This window comes from Macadamia integrifolia, chromosome 13 (assembly GCF_013358625.1).
Source record: "Macadamia integrifolia cultivar HAES 741 chromosome 13, SCU_Mint_v3, whole genome shotgun sequence".
NCBI lineage: Eukaryota > Viridiplantae > Streptophyta > Magnoliopsida > Proteales > Proteaceae > Macadamia > Macadamia integrifolia.
This window is the reverse complement of record NC_056569.1, coordinates 8,677,329-8,699,675: the sequence shown is the minus strand read 5'-3', so window position 1 is coordinate 8,699,675 and position 22,347 is coordinate 8,677,329. Positions and strand designations below refer to the sequence as shown.

Below are 22,347 nucleotides of genomic sequence, written 5' to 3'. Positions count from 1 at the left end.
TCTCAATGGTTTCAATCATTCAAAGGTTAAACCCAATCCATTTTTCGTTTTATCTAACATTTATCACTGGATTTCTGAATCCATCCCACTTAATATTAATTTGGATCCCTACAAAATTTTTCTACCGTTAGATTATATGCTTACTTACTCGGTTACCTGTCTTCTCATATTTTTTTATCTTAATTTGCACAAGTGTATCTAACAAGACTTGTGATGTTTGATTCAGGTCGATCTTATGATATTCATTTTAGGGGGTTTTTTTTTTTTTTTAATATATGTAGACTGTATGATGACAGGATAAAATATTGGGTAGATAGCAGAAGGCTTCTTCATGGTTTGAAGAAAGCAAAAGATGAAGGTTATGTGACGTGACTAACGTTTGGAGTGATCCAGAGATCTTGCATAACCTAGGCCCCGTTTGATAACGTTTTCAGAAATGTGTTTCTGTGTTTTCCTATTCTCAAAAATGAAGAAAAGTCATTAAAACCGTTTGATAAAAGTGTTCTGTTCCACTTGTTTCTTGAAACATAAATTGAAATTTATAACAATTTACATTTCAAGAAACATGAAGGACGAAACAAGTTTCACCTATTCTGCCCGTTTCTAAAACAAATATTGGGAAAAAATTATGTTGCTCCCCGATAAAACACACCCCCTTCCCTCTCTTCCCTATTTAACCTTCACGATAGTACCTGAAAGATCTCTGCTAGATTCGCCTGCGAAGAAGGAACCTTACAGCAGAACAGGGCTTCCTCACCCTCGTGAACAGTACGGATCCTTCACCTTCTTCATCCTCGTGATCCCTAGGGTTTACTCTCTACTTTTCATCATACGGAAGATTCACCATTATTGCAGAGATTCATCCAGATTCGTCGATGAGTCACCTCCAGAGATAAAGGGTGGGTTTTCACCTCAGATCTGAAGAGTATACAAATTCTGGTCTCTCTTTGAAGGTTCGGCTGCTCCTCTCACAACCGCCTCTCACATCTGCTCGGTAAGATTGAGGTCCCCCCCAATTTTTTTTTTAAACCCTAGAATAATTCGTCCCTAATCAGTGAACAACGACTTGACTCCAATGTTTCTCAAGCTTCAATTCCATAGGAACTATACATTCTGGCGTTCGGTTGAAAGGGGAGAATCAAACGTTGCTTTCCAGGTAACATTTGGGATTTTTCTCATGATAGTAGGATTTCAGACGGATATTCATGAAATTTTTTTCTAATTTCCACATCCACCATGCTAGGGTATTGTTCTGTAGATGAATTTCACAGAAAGGGGTTCTATTTTTTTGGTTCTTTTTATGCTGAAATTTCCATATCCATTTCAAAGATATCATTTGTATTTCATGTTGTTTGTATAGTAGATTAAGAAATATGTTCATTTGTTGTTGATGTTGTTCATGTGAATAATAGGATTGTCTTTGTGCCTACAATATGGCTCATTTGACTGCAAGTACCTACAATTCCTTTATTATAAGATCATCTTCCAGCTTTAGATGTAATAAAGTTGAAGTGGAGAAATTGGGTGCTAGTAGCAGGGATCTGACTTTTTTTGAGAGAAGTAATGAGAAGGGAAGAAAGTCCAGAGAGGGACAAAGGGGAGCTTTGGTGCCCTTTTGTTCTTCTTCTTCTTCAACCTCTGTGGGTTTGGAAGGGGAGGGCAAGGATAGGAAATTATTGGTCAGTAAGGAGCAGTTTGGCTATTTGGTTAGTGAGTTTGGGTGGAAGGTTAGGAGGTTGGTTGAGGAAGAAGATGAGATGAGATGAGAAGAGTAGCCCAAGTACAGGCTACTGCATTTCAATGTTCCAGTTAGAGGACAACAATGGTTGTTCTTTGAATTCTTCAAGGTCACACTTATCCTTTTGCCTTCTCACTCTCCCCTTACAATGGGAAGCTAATATCTTTTTCCTTTGTTATTATTTCTGTTTGGGTTAGAAATTTTGCTCTGTAGTCTGTACTGCTAGTAGATCTTCTGCTTTTTTATTTCCTCCTTCCCATCTTGGTTTGTGCTTTGGGTTATTTATTTATTTATTTTTGGGTGAGTATGATTTGGTTTATTATCAGGAACTGAACCTCTAAATTACTGGAAGACTGAAGGAAATGCTTCAAAAATATTTTCATGGATAATTGCAACTCTTTAGTGTGTTTAACTTTATTTTGTAAATTTTTTTACTGAGTACTATTTGTATCTTATTTGGGTCGATTTCTCTCCATAATACAGCCTGATATAACTAGATATATTTCTCACATGGAATTTTCTCAACCTTGAATATACTGACTGCAGAAAAAGTATCTAAAAAAGTGAATGTTTGCAGAATATGTTTACATTTAATAATAGGTTTATGCTGCAATTTCATATGCAAGCCATATTTTTGAATTCCTGAATGTAGTTGATTATGATTAGTAGTTCACTGCGAAGGGTAGATACATTTATGGTGATGAAATGTATTTTCATATGGACAGTGAAATGGTTGTTTATATTTTTATCTATCTTTTATAGATCTCAACACATGGAATGCTTCTTCCAGGTGATAGCTTGAGGGAAATAACAAAAGGTCTTCTGAGGACTCTACTTCTCTTTTTAGCTGACTCTACTTCTCTTTTTAGCTGTCTAAGTTCAAAAGTAAGATTCCCATCTTTTTCTTCACCTTATATGTATATTGCTCATTATGAATGTAACTTAAAAAGTTTCACGCATTTGGTAGAACCTACTTGCATATGGAATGTCTGACAAGAGTGGTTCCCCATGCTTTTTTGGACTTTCAAGCCTCATGAATTTTAATCATGTAACTTCTTCATATTGGTCATTGTTTGTCCTTAAATTTCAGAATTTCCCAATCGTGGTCATAGCAGAAGTTTACAATTTCATCCCTCTCTGTCCCATTCGCATCCCATCCCTTGTAGCTAAAATATGTGCCCCTCATCAACAACAGTAAGTGCAAATTAAACTACCTACGGAGTCTCATTTTTAAGAAATATGTTTTTTAATTGCAAATTTTAAACTTTGTATTGATTCTTGGATTCCTCATCTTTTTCATGCCCCCTTTATTAGATAAGCACCATTTATGATGTAGCAGAAGAAAGAGCCTTTTTTTTTTTCTCTCTTTTGCGCAATATTTTTATTCCTTTTTCTTTGTTTTTTTATTTTTTTACATGTTCTTTTTGTTTTTAAATATGTTAGCTAAATCAATTATGCATGTTCAGAGATATGAGATCTCCAAGAACCTCTACCCCAAAAGTACTACTATAATCTGGAATGAAACTGTGCTAAGATCATTCATCAATCACATGGTTGAGAATGTAAGGAAAGCTTTGAAGACAAACTCCACATTCACAAAAGTTGGATGGGAAAACATTATGAAAGGACTTGAAGCTGAATTCAAACGGCCCTTTGCAAAGGAGCAACTTTGTAACAAGATGAACAAGTTACGACAGGAGTAAAACAGCTTCAGGTCTTTGTTAGAAACAACCGATTTTGGATGGGATACAAATGCTAGGACTGCTACAGCTGAAGATTCAGTGTGGGAATCTGCTATTCAAGTATGACATAATCTTTGGTTAATAGTTGGATTATTATTGACTTTTTGAACAAAATTTGATGATTAATTAAAAAAAAATTGAATTTCAGGGAAACAAAGAATGGGCAAAATATAGATTGGCCATGGTGGCTAGAGTTGTTAGAGATCTTCTCCGACTCAAGTGCTCGTGGGGATAGAGGTCTTTCACAAGCAACTATTGTAACTCCTAGGTCCACTAACCTTGAAATTGATGATGATGATTTTCAAGTTACTGATAATGATGATAGTGATGCTTGTACTGGCACACCCAAGGAATCAGCTCCTTCAAAGCGGCAACTTGACAGGACTTCTACGGATCGTAGGAGGAAGAGCTAGACATGGATAGTCACGAACTCTGCTGAGGACTTTAGAACCTTTATCCGATGGAGGATGGAAAAGGGATCCACCTCTGCACCTCAACCGTTGTCTGACCTCTTGACCTTATTGTTGATGGACCATATAGCATAATGAGCTGTCAAAAGCTGCTGGACAGTTGAGAGGATATCCCTTTGGATTTGTATGTGTTGGTGCTGTGTAAGATACACAGTGATTCTAGTTGGTGCATGTCTTTTGTGGAAGTAAGACCTGATAGGAGATTGTGGATGCTACATGGTCTGAAGGAGTGAAAGTAACAGTTTTTAAAATGAATGTTTTTAAGGGAAACTGAATGACTTGTTTTTTTCTTTGGCTTTTATATGCCTCGTACTAACTGACACACTTATTATGTTTTGCCTACTATGAAGGATGTTGATGTTTGACTTATGTTGCTTTGTTATAATTTGATTGCATGTGCTTCAAACTTATAGTAGTGTAGATATGTTAGATATAGTACCAGATTTATAGGTAATGCATCTGAATTTGGAATATCATGAGTGTAGGATTGTTGGATGATTTTCTTGCCTACATTTCATATTAGAATGTAGGCACTCAGCATATATACATGACTGTTTAGGATTGTCAAATATTATGCTTTTTAGCTTGGTGTGTAATTCTTTGTAGCTTTGTCATATAGGATCGTATTTATTTCACTATATTCACAGGAAAGTAAATAGTTGTTAATTATTACGATTCTTGGATGGATTGTTGTTTGTTAGTAGGTTTGAAAAATTTTAAGATACGGATATTACATATGGACAATTAAGCTAATGCTTAAGGATCCTTGTAGGTAGGTTTACGAAAGTGTTATTTTTTATTTATTTAAACAATCAATGCTATTGAATGGTACATTTATGGACTCTATGCCTTTACATATTGAATGTGTCTATTAATTACAGGGATGTCAAATCAACCCAATACCGACATCATAAGGTCATCGTCTGACGATGATGACATGGTTATAGTACACCAATTCCAAAACATGCTTAGTATGTATAGGATGAGAGAACCTCTAAATGATAGTAGTTACATAGGAACTATTAAGGTAGCTGAGGTTCTCGCCGGTCATGCAGATGTGTGCTACCAAGAATTTAGACTTAAGAGACATGTATTTCTCAACCTGCGAGACCAATTGACACATAGAGGTTGGTTAAAGGACAACCGTTTCATTCGAATAGATGAGCAGCTAGTGATGTTCCTCATGATAGTAGGTCAAAGGTTTGAGTAATAGATAAACACAACGACGATTCAATCGGTCAGGACAAATGATTAGTGCTATCTTTCACATGGTGTTGCAAGCTATGCTAAATTTGTCGCTTGAGACAATCAAACCACCAAATTTTGATGTGGTACCTCCAGAGATAGCCAACAATCCAAAGTACTAACAATCCAAAGTACTAACAATCCAAAGTACTATCCATATTTCAAGGTAACTGGGACTTCTGGGGATAACAAGATTATTCGATGTTTCCAATGAAATATTGAATGCACTTTACACAATTATATGGACTAACCTATGTTGAGTGAAAAATAAGATTGCATTGGTGTTATTGATGGCACCCGTATAAGTGTCATCGTACCTAAGTCGGAAGAGACACGTTATCGTAATCGAAAGGGTATGATCACACAGAATATTGTACGTGTTCATTCGACATGCAATTCACATTTGTGTATGCGGATTGAGAGAATAGTGCACACAATGCAAAGATCTTTGAGGCAGCAAGAACCAATGATACCTTAGGGTTTCCTCATCTGCCACCAGGTATAAATATATTAAGAACTTATGTGTTGTCCTTCTGTATATATATGACAGGGAATATGGATCTAATCTCATAAATGTTTTCATAATAATTGAAGGCATATATTATGCTGTTGACTCGGGCTACGCTAGTCAACTGGGGTATTTGGTGCCATTCCGGGGACAAAGGTATCACTTACAAGATTATGGTGGAGGTAGACATGGGCTAAGAACAGCTAAAGAATTGTTCAATCATAGACACTCGTCACTACGGAATGTTATTGAGAGAACATTCGGTGTCTTAAAAAATAGATTCCACATATTAAAAAGTATGAAGGCATGCGATATTGAAGATCAGTCAAGAATCATGGTCGCTTGTTGTGAGATCCACAATTACATCAAGGAACAAGCAATTCAAGATCAGTTATTCAATGAGCTTGGAAGGAACAACCTATTGTCGACCCTATGAATCCTGATCCTCATGTTCACCGTGCTTCAGCATCTGATGTCTCCTAGAGACGATCTACCAGACAAATGTCCATAGTGCGCCTTAATATAGCCAACCAATTGGCAATTTCAAGGAGAATGACTACGATTCTGTTAGATGGATCTTGAATGTTTGCCAGTCACATTCATTATGTATTAAATGTTTGATACAAAATTTATGGCACATGTTTTCTTCGAATGTGTGTAAGTGGTGTTAATAAAAATATTTTTGTTCACTTCACACATTTTACATTAGTATGATTTGTAATCTTTGTGCTCTACAGATGTCTTCCACTGACATCGCAATGGCAAGGTGTGAATACTGTAATCATTTGTACGATAAGTTTACAACGAAAAATGGGCCTAATAGAGGTAGATCGTACTTCAAATGTCCGAGGCATAATGAATATTTTATGTGGGTAGATAAATTTTGCTTATGTGATTGTGGTGAGGGACAGTGTATGGTATGCGTCGCGAAGACACCAACGATCTTTAATCGTCGTTTCTGGTGTTGTCCTAAATCCAATGGGATATAATTATTGTTTTTTTTTATTTTTGAAAGTACTATTGACCTATATTATCTAAATACATTTTGTAATTAAGTTGAATGTAATTGTAGCCCCATGATCGAGGTTGTAATTTTTTCTGATGGATTTATGGAGACAACAGTTCGACAAGTGCACAGTCATCCAATTGTGGAAGAAGCAATTCAATGGTTGGTGCTCAGTCTTCTCCATCAACACCTTCCTCTGATTTTGTGAAGGGGTGCTTGGAAAGAGCAATCAAAAGTGAAGAAGAGAAGTCTAGAGTACTGAAAAACGAGATGGATGTGTCTGAGGAAAAGTGAATGATATTTACAGATATCCTGGATGCCATTAATAATATGGACATAAACAAAGGTGGTAGTTAGAGGGTAATGACCAACTATTGGGAACTTGTAAGACATTTGGCGTACCTGGAATATTTGCATTTTAATCTAGTATTGTTGGTTGAAATTTCTCGTTTGGTAAAATTATGATGTAAGTTTCAAATAAGGAAATTGGTAGTTCGGTGGTTTGTCTAGGTAGAATGAAGGGTAATAAGTTTCTATGGAAAGTAACAAAAGTGGAATTTATTTTCATTAAAATAAACATCATATTCTGTCAGAAACGTTTCTAGAAACAGCATTTATCAAACATCTTCTTACCCGTTTCTGTTTCCAGAAACAAGAATTATCAAACACATTTCTTATCCATTTCTGTTTCCAGAAACATGGGCCCCTAGTTGTGAACGCTAGCACTAGTTCATGGCCTTGGGCTTAGTCCCCTTAATTTTTTTTATGTCTATAAGTCTCCTTTTTTGTTTTATTTGCTTTAGCTCTGTAATGAAGTTGTGCTTTTGTTTAAGTACTTCGATTACCTTGTTAGGCACAAAAAAAAAAAAACCAAAATTTATGTCACAAGAACTTTAGTAGATGTCTAAAATATTTGGTTTTTAATCAATGTATTTTTATTTTCTCAGGAAAAAAAAAATACAACTTTATTCACTATGAGGAGGTAAGGCATCATTGGCCTGCTATGTTTTCTCTCCTTCAGTGAGACAAGAGATGAGGGAAGAAGAGCAACCCACACAATACTTCTCATACCCCAAAATATCTTGATGTTATAAAAGTAGAAAGAAACGCTCCCTTGTCTTGTTGTGGGGGGGGGGGGCAATGAGGGAGCACACATGGATATCACTATGGGTGGGGATTTATTGTATTTCACAAGGGTGGAGGCATCATTTTGCCCCCTCTATGTCTGGTTGCTGAGGCCACAGGACCAATGAGTGTTTTTTTACCCTTATAAAATATAATGAAATATTATAGGAGGGGTTTGTTGCCAGACTACGTGGTACTTCTTGCTCCAACGGGGACAATGAAGGTTTTGGATCCACCCCACATGGGGTTGGGTCTCACGCCCTCCATTGGGTGTGGGACTCACCTCTGGCGTGTGGGTCCCAAACCCCATGGAGGGTGGATATCTATCCCTGCCAATCCCCAAGGGGAGGGCTAGGGTGGTCATTTCATTGATCTAACTAAGAGGGCACAGGGAGATGCTATCAGGCAACGATCTTTTTACCAAAATATTATTATTTCCTTTCGTTCTTAAAACAAAAAAAAAACCAACAAATTTTCTTCTAAATTTTATGACATGTCCTCCAAGACCAAGGGTGTCAATCGATATGGTATCAATTATTTGGTTTGGTTTTGGTTCAGTGCAAAAGACAAAAAAGAGATACTAGAACTATATCACACCGAGAACATGAATGTACTTTCAATACCAAAACCATATCGAGCTGGTTCAATTTTGTACGATTTTTATTTAGTCTCAGTAACAGTTCTTTATTTGATTTTAATAAAGCAATAATCAGTACATTTTTTATTTGGTTTGAAAATCCAGAAACTAAGATTCATATATGAGATATATCATATATGAGATACAACATCTATAATTATTGATAAAATATATTTTTATTGAGGAGTGTAGAGCCTGCACCCTGACACAATAGGGAGTGAAATGACGCTGCACTCCTATATGAAATGTCGAAATCCCATCTTATCAGATGCACTTGTGTGCCCTTTGATTCTCCCCCACCCCCACCCCCCGCGCGGGCGCATGCACACGGGCTGCATCCCTCATAAAAAAACATTCTTCCATGATTATTCATGTGTGTCTTTATTAAATTAACCATCACTCACTTTTTCTTATTAAGTTAAACCATCTGAATCCAGGTACTCAATACATGTTATATAATATATACTAAATACATAATATATAATTTTTACGGGAGAGGATTCTCCAAGCGAACAAGGAACTCTACACCCTCTCATAAAACATTCTCACTGTTTTAAGGATAGAGAAATAAATAATAAAAAAAATCAATGTGAGAAGGTGTGGAGTACACCTTAGGATCAGAGAGCGTTTTCCTAATTATTATTATACATATGTATCCTTGGTTCAAAACGTTAAGAGGTAATTTGGTATGATTTGATTCATACTGAAATGGTTTTACCTCGAATACTGAAATTTTACCATATTGAGAAATGAGAATATTCCTTTCTTTAAATATAGAAACCATATCAATCCTTTTTCAATTGAATTCAATATGATTTTAAACAAAGGTATCGGTTTCAATTTCGGTTTGGAATTGACATCTTTACTACAAATCCCATTATCTTAAACCAAACAACCCCCACACCCCCCAAAAACTTTAGACACCAAATTTTGTCATCCTATGAATCTTCCCTTTTTCCATGTGCATCAGTGCATCCTACACTTATGTACATGATTGTAAATTTCAAAATCAATAGGTGGATCGGTCCCAATCGGTTTAGATGTAACCCTATTTTTTGTATAGTGATCGATCAAAGCTCGATTGGTGTATTCAATCCCGATATTTAAAACATTGCTAATGTATTCTACAAACTATTATTTTTGTTTTTTAAATAATGTATATATTATCATACTAAATAAATTTATATTTTTTGCTCTTTAGCCGTTAAAAAGAATCATATTAAACACATTCAATGCATGACGACTTGCCATAGTATAGCCATAATCAGGTTTTATATTAATTTTTTAAAGTATTATTTAAATCTAAATCTTTTTAATATCTGTATGTATCATTACCTTTTCTTTGGGTACCCATATTTTTTATGGATCAGACTAGGATTTAGAGATGAGTAAATTAAAGCTTGAAGATATTTAAAATTGGATTGGAATAAGCTAATTTAGCTGATTAATCTACCAGGAATTGATTGGCCGTCCAGCTTATCTAACCAATTACATGATGAATGTAATTGAAATCGATGAAGACTAATCTCGTACCTAATTATGAGTTTTTAAATCTTATACACTAGACATGGAGTTTTGATAACCAACACAGCCCATCTGAATTTTACTCCAAATGAAAATGAACAAATGTGAAGTACAAGTAATGAAAATTTTCTATTTTATATTAATTTTATTTTCAATCAAACATAGTAACGCTATGTTTGGAAGCCAAGAGAAAAAAATATATATATTCAAAATAAAAATTAATTTGAGGAGAGAGATACATAAATAAAAATATTATTATATCTTTTACACTATTTTTTTTTTCTTTTCTATTCTTTTTGTACAAAGACTTCTGTAATTACGGGAGAAGGAAAAAAAAAACTACTTGTACCCATACCACTTCTTATGAATCTCATACATTTCTATGGGTTCAGGGAGGGCCTTGGCGACACTCTGTCTTTCAACGCATCTCTTCACCCAAGCTGCTAGTTTAGGGCACTCAGCCTCCATCTTGAACTCCCCATGCCTCCCATAGGCATAAAACATGCTTGAGTAAGGGATGAATGCAACATCCAAAAACCCAAACACATCCCCTCCAAAGTAAGTTTTATCTCACAGTTCCCCTTCCAACTGCTTCAATTCCTCCAAAAAATCCTTCTTAGCAGCTTCTTTAGCTTCACCTTTGCTCTTCAAGAACCTCGTTTTGGATCCAAAAATCTGCAACAATTCAAATTTATATTTAGAATCTGATAAAAACAAATTAAAAAGAGACATGAAAGCAAAGATTGCTGACCTTATTGTCAATGAAACTAGCCCAAAATCTTGCTTTGGCCCTCTCATATGGATCATTAGGAAAGAAGAGAGGGAAGCCTTCATTCCATGTCTCATGATCTCATCGATGTATTCAAGTATGGCTAGAGAATCACAGATGGGACTTCCTTTGTGGATCAAAATAGGAATAGCTTTCCGAACTGGGTTCATCTTTAGAACCAGTGGGCTTCTCTGAGGATTACTGAGATCTTCTTCTTTGTATTCAAAGTGGATTCCCTTTTCCTGCAATGCAATCCTCACTCTCATCCCAAAGCCATTTGCCCAGAAATCAACCACCATAACCTCTACATTATTGTAGCATAATGAGTACAAGGTGCTCCAAATTGAGACCCTAATTAACCCCGCCATAATTGATTTATGTCCTCATGAGTTTAAAATCTTTCAATAACCATATAAATAAGGGTAGACACTGTTTTAATTATTGATGATGTAAATAAGGGTATACTGGTAATTCTGAACCTCATTGAGGGTTAAAAATAGCAAATAGACAAGAGACTGCCGACGTAACGTTCCACCGACGCCGTTACGGCATTTCAAAGCCAACAGGCCATATATAGTCCTACTACTACTGTGCTACACCATACATGATACTCTACAGTCCCAATCGAGGGACTCTTTTCTTCATTTTTGTTTTCCCAAATTGCCCATTCCTTTAGCTCCAACTAAAGGGTGAAATCGTCATTCGGTAGAAGATAATAGATATGATATATCCACAACAAGAAGGTCGCTTTTGGATGGAGTCACCATCAAGCATCAACCGTCAACCCTCAACGTTTGGGAAAAAAAATCGTCTGCAATTCTGATCTCGTATAATTCCGTGCAATACCACCTTCAGGGGGTGACACTTGTATTAATACCAATGCAATGGTCCAGATCTGATTTAAATACCTCTTTATGATTTAATGTTTTATTAGTTGTACCAGATCTGGACCATTGTATTGGTATCAATACACGTGTCACCACTTGAATGTGATATTGCACGGAATTATACGAGATCGGAATTGCAGACGATTTCAACCCCAACGTTTGGCTGAAAGCGAAAACAAAGAGAGGAACCGTTTGACAATTGCGTCCTCCATTGCTATAGACCTTTATAACGCATGAGGTGGAGCAATAATAGGACATGGATGAGTAATGATTCTAAAGGTCTGCTTGGCAATAGAAATATATCATTCCACATGAATGAGAGTGAAAACAACTCATTTCACATGAATGAGAGTGAAAATAACTCATTTCTGCTGATGGGTGCAAAATTGGTAGGGCATTTCTGTTGCTGCCATATTAGCCGAAGCTATCAGAGATGGGATCCTTTTGGTTGTGAGTCTTAACCTACCCTCACTGATTATCCTTTCAGGCCATCTAGCAATGATCCTTGCTCTTCAAAATGAAATTTCTTCCATGGACTGGGCTTCTATGCCTATTATAGAAGATATTGTTAATTTACATTTTCATTTTTTTTTTTTTTTTTTCCCATTCCACCTAGTTTTATCTGTGAATCTAGCTTTTCAGCTAAAGGGGCTCATGTTTAGTGGTTACACCCACCTTCTGTTTTTCTTTTTGTAGATTTTGGTACTTTTACTTGTTGACCAAAAATAAAAGAAAGTTCACTCAATTACACGTAATCTATGCTTACGTAAATTCATCTAGGTTTTTTGTTGTTTTCTTTTTTTCTGGTTTCAAGGGTCTATCCGCTATTACATAGTAGACCCACATTAGGGCCAAGAATAGACCCATGGAGGAGTCAACAGGGCCCAAGTTGATTCAGCAACAGTTTCCTTTTTGTGCTTTTGTATATGTACCTATATATGAAAAGAAGTCTGATCATTGCTTAGCTAAGTGGGCTCTAAGCTTCTCTATGACAGGTTTTTGGGAATCATCTTTCCTAGAGGATATGTTATCTATTGCACATACTTTGGGTTTGGGAAAAGATCTCTCAGGATTACCCATAATAAACTGAGCGTGAGAAACATTTCTATGTATAGAATTTTTTTTCTTATTTCTTTTTTTTTTTTTCTCTTCTATTTATGGTTTCTTCAAGGTATCCAAGTCAACTTACGCACACCTTGACTAATCCTCAAGGAGACTAGTGCAATAATCCATCATCATAGTCTCCACTTAAATCATAGATACACATATGAAAAATTGAATCTGAGACTGTGTGTCTATCCACACAATTCTCAATTCGTCCTAACCATCTGGACAACCCACGGATGGATAATTAGAGAAAAATTGATCCATGATAAAATCATGCATGGAAGACACGCTCGTTAACCGCACAAGATGAAATCTTGGTAGTTAAAAGCCTCAACACTAAGAAAAAAGTTAAAACCTATTAACTATTGCACGTTTGAAAATAAGTAAGATAGAAAAATAAAAGAAAAATCTAAAGACTAGTTTCAATTATAATCCATTAAATCAAATAAAAACACTTCAAAGAAATGGTTGTCATTAAAAAGAATGTAGCTCCTAGTACATTATAGCACCCCTCTTAGCCCTCTTGGGTCCCCATTCAAGCCCCTTCGTGGTTCTTTTCCTTGACTCCTTTGTGTGCTCTTATCTAATTTTGTAAGCACAATTAATATCCATGGTCAAATGGACATAAATAAATATAGAAAGAAAGAATGCTACTTGACACCGTATACCTGCGCCAAGATACAGCAGGTGCAAAATGACTGCACTGCTCTACACTAAAGATACTCAAGCACACCCTCCCATTGGCCGCAGATGCTGGTGTTTATACGTGTTGTCAGATATCGTTCTCTTACCCATAAATATGTTACTATATTAGTAGGATTGCATTTTGAAAATATTTTAAAATATCATTTATAACCTACGATATGAAATTATTCAATTAGTTGTAATAGGTATTGGCACCGACACAAAATCTATTAAGAAAAAACAAGTGAACATTTATTTTCTCTTACCACCTTGTTTGAACCTTTCTAGCCATGGAAATTAAATTACCTTGATATGTCATGTTTACATCACATACTAAATGCAATTAAATCATAAATAAAAATCATAGATAAAAAGGGATAGAAGAAAACATAAATACCATGAATTGTTGATAGGGAAAGCTAGTCAAACACTCCATTGGTACTAAGGGATATGTAGTTATTGAATCACAGGGTCCATATTGGAAAATACAAGTATAGGTCCCACTAATATAGTGGTTGGGATGTTGTGCATTAGTGGATACTCCTCAAAGGTGTGTCAGGCTAGCATTTATTTATTTATTTATTTATTTATTTGTGCAATTGCTTGAGAAATGAAAAGAAAATTAATATATAAGATTTTTTTTACATGAGTTCACTTTTTTTTTTCTTTTAATTAATACATAATAAAAAAAGGTAGATTTTAAAGGGAATCTTTGTTTCAATTTGGTTTTAAAGGGAATCTTAATGTAAAAAAGGTAGATATTAAAACTATGGAATATTATATTTCGATTTAGTTTCCTTTATCTTTCTTTTGTAATGGGTTTTATTGTTTAAATAGTGGTCTTTAATTCAATTGGTAGAGTACCTGTGGTATAGGAAATGATTCTATACCTCAAAAAGATGGTGGTTCAAATCCACTAAGTCCTTTTTCTATATTTTAATTTAATTCTCAATGACAATATCATGGGAATATCTGGGTTTAGAAAAAACATTGCAGTTTTTTAAATGAATTCTGGAGAAGGGTTTTGGTTATGAATTTTTACAATTTTATCATGAACCCTAATATTAACTAGTGAGATAGACCAAGTAAGCTCAACACTTCAATAAGTTAAAAACTAGATTGAAGTAACAAAAAAAAATGCGATGGTCATCGGTTCGATTCCGATAGCTGGCTTATCTCTATTTGTTCGATTTTTTATATGATTGATAATGTCTCCTTCCTTTTTTCCCTTTTTTCAAAGGAATATTGAAAATATTCTTCACTTTCTCCAAAGGAACCAATCTATTATGTCATAAGAGCTTCCAACTATGAATAAAAAATAGATTGGAGCACTAGATCTCGACAGAACAAATCGAAAAAGCTCAACACTTCAATAAGTTAGAAACTAGATTGAAGTGACAAAGTTTACTTGAAATAATATTTACTTTGAGTTGAGTCACTTAACTAGCACTCTCTCTTCTCTCTCTCTCTCACACACACACACACAACAAAGCCACACATGCATATTTACTAGTATATATATTTCCGTCACTAAAAATGAATAGAAGCACATATGGAATGCATATCAGCAGAAGTATATCTGATCTGTTCTCTATTGGTGATGGTGGCGATGGTGGTTGTGGATGTGATGTAGTGGTGGTGGTGGCGGCGATAGTGGTGATGTCCATGGTAATGTTAGTGGTGGTAGTTGAAGTTGGATTGGAGGTGGTATTTTATTTTAACATGAAATTACTACTTTACCCATCAAATTAACCATGTGCTCATTAACAAACAACTTCTTATTATTTATGAACATAGAAGCTTCCAAATTGTAGCTTCTTTTTTTTCCATTTCTCAACAAATTTTTTTTTTCTCAGTTCATTCCTAGGAACAAAAGAATGAACCGGTAGTAACAAACGGATTTATAATCCTTTTTTGTTCCTTAATTAAAAAAAAAAAAAAAAAAAAAGGAGAAATACAGAAATAGAAATGTTATCATGCAAACCCCTAGTGATCAATGTCAATCTTATTAATAAGCACAATATACACAATTATTTTTAACATGTTAAAAACCTCAAGTAGGGAAACATCCACAGCTTAGCCTACGAGAAACCTATATACTATCAATTAAAGGGAAGCTTCAAAATTGAGGACAAAGTCCGAGCTCATTTCTAGGGAGGAAATATCTTAATCAATGAATTTTATCTATTTCTTTTATTCATTGAACAATGGTGGTTAACCAATTAGATTAATTTGGGTATGTCACCAAGGTACAAAATGAATATTCAATTGCAATGACATTAAAAAGAAAATTAATAACCCCACGATGAAGAGACAACATAAGCAACAACAACAGTAATATCATCAATTTTCCCTCCAAAATGTGTGTAACCAGCCATCTCTGCTCCAAGTGAGAAGGGAGTAACAAGATATTTGTCTTTGGAAATCATCTTCGCCATCTCAGCGATTGCCCAAGCTGTCCCATATGGATATATGCCAATATAACCAGTCATTTCCTTCACGGCCTGGATTATATTTTCGTCAAATAAATTGTCAAATAGTCCATCAGTTCCAGCAACAATCACATCTCCTTCCTCAATTTCAACTTTAAACTCCTATTGAATTCATATTAAGAACAAAAATTAGTGACTCTAATTAAAAAGAAAACGATTTCAACAAAAATTAGTGAACAAAATCCTAATAATTAAGACTTACAATAGCAGAATTGGGCGTATCACTCTTACTGTGGTTCCCTAGTTGAAAAGGGCAATTGAAGCTGCGTTGTTGTGTTTGTGACCTGTAGATGATGCTATCCCCTCTTATCACCATGAATCCACTATCTCCAACATTTGCACAACGCAAGCTCTGTATATTTTATAGATTGATGAATACAATAACATGTTCGTTAGGATATTAATTAATTAAAACAAAATTGAAAGATTAGAATAGAATGTAAGAAGAAGGATTTATTAAATATGGCTAATTAATTAAGAGAAAATAAAGAAAAAGGAAAGGGAACACTTACGTTATCCTCTTCTCTCAAAGCTACGATACAAGCAGTTGAAGAACCTTGGGCTTTTGTTTTAGAGTAAGCTTCTTTTAAAACAGACAATGGATTAACAGAGCCTCTGGGTAATTCTTTAACTTCCGTTGCAGAATTCAACATAAGTTCTCGAGCATATTCTCCGGCGTCGATACCCTTCTTGGCCCAACCACCGACCCCATCAGCCACACCAAAAACCTGTTCGCAGTCACAGATGAAATATGAATCCTCCCCTTGAGGACTTGACCCATTCTCCTTTGGTAAGGAACAACAATCCATAATTAGTTTCACGCTTCTCTTTCCTGCTGATTTCAAGATTCCATCTTCATCTCTGCAATACGATTCAATAATAAAGTACAAACAAACTTGATTAACATATATTACAAGGAAAGGAAAGAAATTAAAGATTGTTGAAGAGAGAGAGAGAAAGAGAGAGAGAGGGAGAGAGAAATATAAAATTTACCGTAGAAGAAGAGGAAAGAGTTTGGTAGTGTCTGCAATGGATTCGGAGCCGCAGAAACGAGGAATCTTCGCTGGTCTTTCCATATCAGACATTTTTTTTCTTCAACCGTGATTGTTAAACTGAAGCTGCGAAGAGTTAATTTCAAGTATGAAACCCTAAAAAATCGCTCTCACACAACTACGACAGAAGAGAACAAAGCAGTGATCGGATTTCTCCTTTTCCAGACCAAACCCAAACAACAAGATAGTTACTAAATCAGTTGAGGCCTGAGGGTTTTATTGTGGTGTGATTGATCACGCGGTCGTGTTTTCCTTCAAGTGACTTCAGCAATACGCTATTAATTTTACAGTTGTCGGTGAAGAATCATCACAATGGACGGTGGGGATTTTGTTGTGTTCCGACCGTTGGTGTTAAAAGTGTGTTACTGATATTTGAATTGAAACCAAACATGGAAGTAAGTCGCGCGCAAGTCGTAATTCGTAAGTTGTAAGTGCGTAAGTCGCAGGTGGTTCTGATCAGCTTAGGCGAAACACTCGATTGTACTTCCCTATTTGCTTGGATATTGAAATGCAGCAACATTGGAGGAATATATATATATAACAAACAATTAAATAATATATATATTTTTTTGATATATTATAATTATTAAATAGGGAAAAAAGAACCCTGTTAGTTTAGCATTCCCCACGTCGATACATAGTTGTGTGTGAAAAGATTCAGCTGCCCGAAACTCGCTATCATGCCCAGTTATGTCTGAGTGTGAGATTGGCAGGGTTCCCTTGCCCAATTATTAAATATGAAAAGAGAATGCTCTTTGGTTCTGTCCTCTACGCTCGGGTGAAAACACCACCCTACACTTTGGTTCATGCATTGGTTGATACCTTCGTCTGCCCTCCTATTGGCCATGGATGTGTGGAAAAATAAAGAAACAAATCTTCCAATTAAGTAGAGCGATGTAAAATTTGTCTAATATAAAAATGATCTTTCAGCTTAATAATAAAATATATATATATATATATATATGTTAAATTTATTTAGCCTTGATAGTCTTTTTTTTTTTTTTTTTTTTTTGGAAATCACACTATTTTTATTTTTTCACATGAAATGTTCTAAAAAAAATAAGCATTGGGATAGTACAAATATATATACATTGCTAAAACATGACATAACCCCTAATTATTATTTTTGTTTCATAATTTATTAAAATATTTTATAATCAATTATTCTTAAACTTATAAAAATATGACAATCACTATTTCATTCATGGAAAAAAGAATGAAATATAAAATGCAATTCTTATACTTTTTTCTAATTCATTATAAAACAAATTTTTAATTTCTAATAGCTACCTATTTTAAGATTTAAAAAATATAAAAAATTTATTGTTTTTGCATGTGATAATATCAAATTTATTACTTAAGAGTACATCGTTCATCATGAACCATCAGTACAATTCCATCTTCCGATCGATGGGGACAAGATCACCCTAATCCTCAATTTATTATTTAAAAAGTCAATAGAAATAGAAATTAAGGCTGATCGATCCAATTTTTTAACCATGTCATGGTTGTAGGAAAGTAGAAAAGGCAGTTACAAGGGGGGTGAAAGTGGGAGAGTTGAGAGAGAATGGGTTCTAACTAAAAATCCTACCTTCCCTAAAGATCTTGTTTCATTCATCTATTTCTTTTTCCCTCAAAATACATTGTCAAACGCCCTATGGCTCAATTCAGTTGCAAGGGAATTAAGGTTGTATTTGGAATGCAAGAAAAGAAAATAATTGAGAGAGAGAGAGAGAGAGAGAGAGAGAGAGAGGAGAGAGAGAGAGAGAGAGAGAGAGAGAGATTTTTCATTGCTTCCACTTTTACAGGGGAAAATTATTTGTAACCGAGGTGGTTACAACCCAAGTAGTAACCTCTTTTTTATCACACCCTGCATCATATAGGCCAAGGCATGGGGCACTAGATACGGTAACACCTTGACACACCAAGATCATAAAGTTGTAGGTTGATGCTCACAATCCAACAAGATAACTAAAATCAGATACATAACATGACCAAATAGATAAAACTGGTGATAACTGTATGTTATTGCATTATTTACATCTCAAAAAACAAAATACACATCCATCTCCATAGGTTCTTACATATCCATCAGAGTATATTACATAGCAGCGGAATATATACATAACATAACATAAACTCAAAAAGAAACTCAGTCAACTCTAGCCTCCAAAGGCACAATCATCACACCTACAGTCGGGTCCATGCCTTGCCTTTGCATCTGGAACAATTGACCAAATCTCTAGAACATCTCCCGAACTATCAACACTATTACCTGGAAACTTAGTGATCTTTCCATCTAAAAAAAAAAACAAAAAAACATAAGAAATGCTTCACAAGCTCAGTGAGGGGTGGGGGCAGGAAAACAAACACAATACAAATAATGCAATGCATGATCCACACCTTTATATGATGCTCATGAGTCCATTTGGCTATACTACTTCCTATCCCTTTACTAGGTCTATCATCGTGGTATTAGTGTTATATAACATAGGTGGTATCCCCTGCCAGCCCCAAAAAGCACCTGGGTCCCTAGGCTAACCGCTAGATTAGTAAAACAACAGCCGCGTGCACAGTACATCGTACCGTGTTGTAATCCGCCACTGGGTGCAGTCCATCATACCACAAAAGGGGTACATCACCCCTATTGACAACCACTGAAGGAGATTAGTTAGTACATCACCCCTAGTGACAAGGGGTTATAGCACCTTGTAAGGGGGGTCAAGGTGGTTACAACCCAAGTAATAACCTCTCTTTCATCACACTCTGCCTCATTTAGACCAAGCCATGTGGCATTGGACACCTTACTATATCCAGTCACCTTGACACACCAAGGTCTCAAAGTTGTAGGTTGATGCTCACAATCCAACAAAAATCAAATACATGACAAGGTTAGATAAATAAAAATAGGGAGAATTTACCACGCCACTCCCTGGAGAATGCCACAATGATAAGACCACCCCCTCTATTTCACCGAATTATTCTTAGACCCCTAGCGTCAGTCATTATTAAATAATATACTATAGTTGCTAATGTCAGCAAACTATATTTTATTTTAAATACCAAAATGCCCTTATGAAATAAAAAGTACCAAAAATACGCTTACCATAGGTTAATATTTCCTTACCAAAATTGATAGCCCATTCCAAGACCTATTTCATCTCTCTCAAGTCCCAACCCTCCTGCAACCCTCCATTCTCCCTCCCTTGCCCCCACCTCCCTTCTTCAATGCGGATGAGAAACCTTAAACATCAACTGAATCCATAAGTAGAGATTAATTCCAGCATTCAACTTGCATCACACTTTCCGATCTCACAAGAAAGACATTTTATTCGCTGTGCTTGCACTTTTCACGATGGGAACACTCCGTTCAAAAGGGCGGAAATCGAAAAGGGATTTCTTCTAGTTGGGAGTAGGATTTAGTTGATGAGGGATCAACCGCGCCTCATCCCGCCCCTGCCGCGACCAGCATCTGTTGCAACTTGACGTTTAGCGATATTAGTGTCAGTATTAGATGATACAACGTACCACAAGAGAAGCTCATACCAGGGTTTAAAAAAAAAAAAGGAATACCGTTCGGAACCAGAATTGGTGGAAATCAGCTTTCCGCCCATCCTAACTTTTCTCAATTTGCAACAAGAAATCAAAATAAAAAATAGAAGCAGGGGAAGGAGGAGAGATTCTGCCAAGGGGTGGTGGGTGAGGCCATTGACGATGAACCTGGAGTTTCTGCTTTTGGAAGAATTTCACGATCTATGACGGAAATTGTCGACTATTTCGCAAAGATAACTCTTTTTTTTTTTTTTTTCTTTCCCCTCAACAATCATCGACTTGTCTTGTTCTAATCAATACTCTTAGCTACCTACTACCGTTGAGAACTCTCACATGTTCCCAACTTAGCATGAAATTTAACGACACTGGTCACATAGGCTCATTCACAAGCTGCAAGTGAGGCCACAAGGGATCGAGATACAGGTCATCCTACTCTGGGTCGATGGCTTCGGCGCTATTTCCTTGTGGGAAGATGGGGCCAGGCAACGGAAAATGTTGGACGGTTGAGTTGCAAGAGCTGCAGGGCGGGCTTGCAGAGAACCCTTGGGCAGGTGAGGTCGCAGGAAGAAGATGATGAAGAAGAAGGAAGCGGACCGTCATTGGAGAAGAAGAGGTGGGGGTAAAACTGTCAAGGAAAAGTCATCAGTTGAGGTAGGAATACTGTTTTGGGTAGTTTTGTAAGAGTAAACATGATTTTGTATAATCTCGTAATTTTTTCAAAATCAAATCGATAGGTTTTTTGGTATGATGGTTAAAATAAGAGTTTTTTAATGGTAAGGGTATAATGGTCATTTTAACTCCACACTTAACATTGACTGACGATAGGGGGTCTGAAAATAATTTGGTAAAACAAATAGGATGATCTTATCATTGTGGCATTCTCCATGGGGTGGCGCGGTAAATTTCCCTAAAAATAGTGATAACTACATGATACTACATTATTTACATCTCAAAAAGCGAAGTATACATCCATCTCCATAGGTTCTTACATATCCATCAGAGTATATTACATAGCACGGAATATATACATAACATAGCATAAACTCCAAAAGAAACTTAGCAACTCCAGCCTCCAAAGGCACAATTGTAAACATCCAATTTTGTCATCCACCTAGGCAGTGATGATATATAGGGAATGACCAAGCTTCGTGTTTCACATCGGAGGGGAATTTAGGCCTTTGGTGACAATCCTAATGATGGTAATAACTCGAAACCCTAATTTAATCTCAAACCCGGAAATGACTCGAAACCCTAATAAGGCCCAAAACACTAATCCATCCCCGATGCTAATTGTTTGAATTTTTAAAGTAACCGCAAGCGTACGGATCAATGTAGCTAACGGGTTGAACACAAGGAGAGTAGCCACTTTATTTTAAACTTCTTCTAGTAATGCGAAAGTGCACAAATTCATTACGCTAATCTATTTCTACCTGCCAACCTTACACATATGCATCTAAAAGTGTCATAACTAACAAATCTAGGGAAATTAGAATTGAAATTAAAATAAAAATTGAACGACCTAACCATTCACATCTAGGAATGTAAATACTCAAACCACGCAATTAAAAAGCAATAACTAAAAAAGTGCTGAAATAAAAAGTGCTAAAAAGGTAAATAAATAAAATAAAAGGGAAAAAAACTAGAGAGAGGCACACAAGTAGGTATCTATACTTAGCCCGAGGAATGCACCATAATTCTTGTCACCTAGAATTAAGCCTAGAACTAAAAAATTAAATTATTATACATTTAAATAACTTAAATAACATGAACCATAAAAAAAAAAAAAAAAAAAAAAAAAAAAAAAAAAAA

The 22,347-nt window shown here is 35.7% G+C and overlaps 2 protein-coding genes, 1 long non-coding RNA gene and 1 pseudogene across 3 annotated transcripts; 2 read left to right on the top strand and 2 right to left on the bottom strand.

Moving 5' to 3' along the window:
• Nucleotides 1–839: 839 nt before the first annotated feature.
• Nucleotides 840–2,565, top strand: LOC122059422. Its single transcript, XR_006134041.1, has 3 exons — nt 840–1,005; nt 1,088–1,156; nt 2,529–2,565. It is a non-coding gene; the product is annotated as an uncharacterized LOC122059422 (long non-coding RNA).
• Nucleotides 2,566–2,605: 40 nt separating this feature from the next.
• Nucleotides 2,606–4,236, top strand: LOC122058828. Its single transcript, XM_042621516.1, has 2 exons — nt 2,606–3,540; nt 3,629–4,236. The coding sequence occupies exons 1-2, from the start codon at nt 3,491–3,493 to the stop codon at nt 3,891–3,893; spliced, it is 315 nt and encodes a 104-aa protein (XP_042477450.1). The 5' UTR covers nt 2,606–3,490; the 3' UTR covers nt 3,894–4,236.
• Nucleotides 4,237–10,334: 6,098 nt separating this feature from the next.
• Nucleotides 10,335–11,132, bottom strand: LOC122058973 (annotated as a pseudogene).
• A 4,520-nt stretch (nt 11,133–15,652) lies between these two features.
• LOC122059198 (probable protein phosphatase 2C 80) lies at nt 15,653–17,136 on the bottom strand. Its single transcript, XM_042621883.1, has 4 exons — nt 16,928–17,136; nt 16,447–16,795; nt 16,137–16,286; nt 15,653–16,036 (listed from the first exon to the last, which is right to left on the bottom strand). The coding sequence occupies exons 1-4, from the start codon at nt 17,017–17,019 to the stop codon at nt 15,734–15,736; spliced, it is 894 nt and encodes a 297-aa protein (XP_042477817.1). The 5' UTR covers nt 17,020–17,136; the 3' UTR covers nt 15,653–15,733.
• Between the last annotated feature and the right edge of the window lie 5,211 nt (nt 17,137–22,347).

Excerpts from the sequence above, each read along its gene's own strand:
- LOC122058828 (XM_042621516.1), top strand. The coding sequence starts at position 3,491 with ATGCTAGGACTGCTACAGCTGAAGATTCAGTGTGGGAATCTGCTATTC. Across the intron at positions 3,541-3,628 it reads TGTGGGAATCTGCTATTCAA|GGAAACAAAGAATGGGCAAA; the intron begins GTATGACATAAT and ends ATTGAATTTCAG.
- LOC122059198 (XM_042621883.1), bottom strand. The coding sequence starts at position 17,019 with ATGTCTGATATGGAAAGACCAGCGAAGATTCCTCGTTTCTGCGGCTCC. Across the intron at positions 16,796-16,927 it reads CTCTTTCCTCTTCTTCTACG|AGATGAAGATGGAATCTTGA; the intron begins GTAAATTTTATA and ends ATCGTATTGCAG. Across the intron at positions 16,287-16,446 it reads CTTTGAGAGAAGAGGATAAC|AGCTTGCGTTGTGCAAATGT; the intron begins GTAAGTGTTCCC and ends TAAAATATACAG.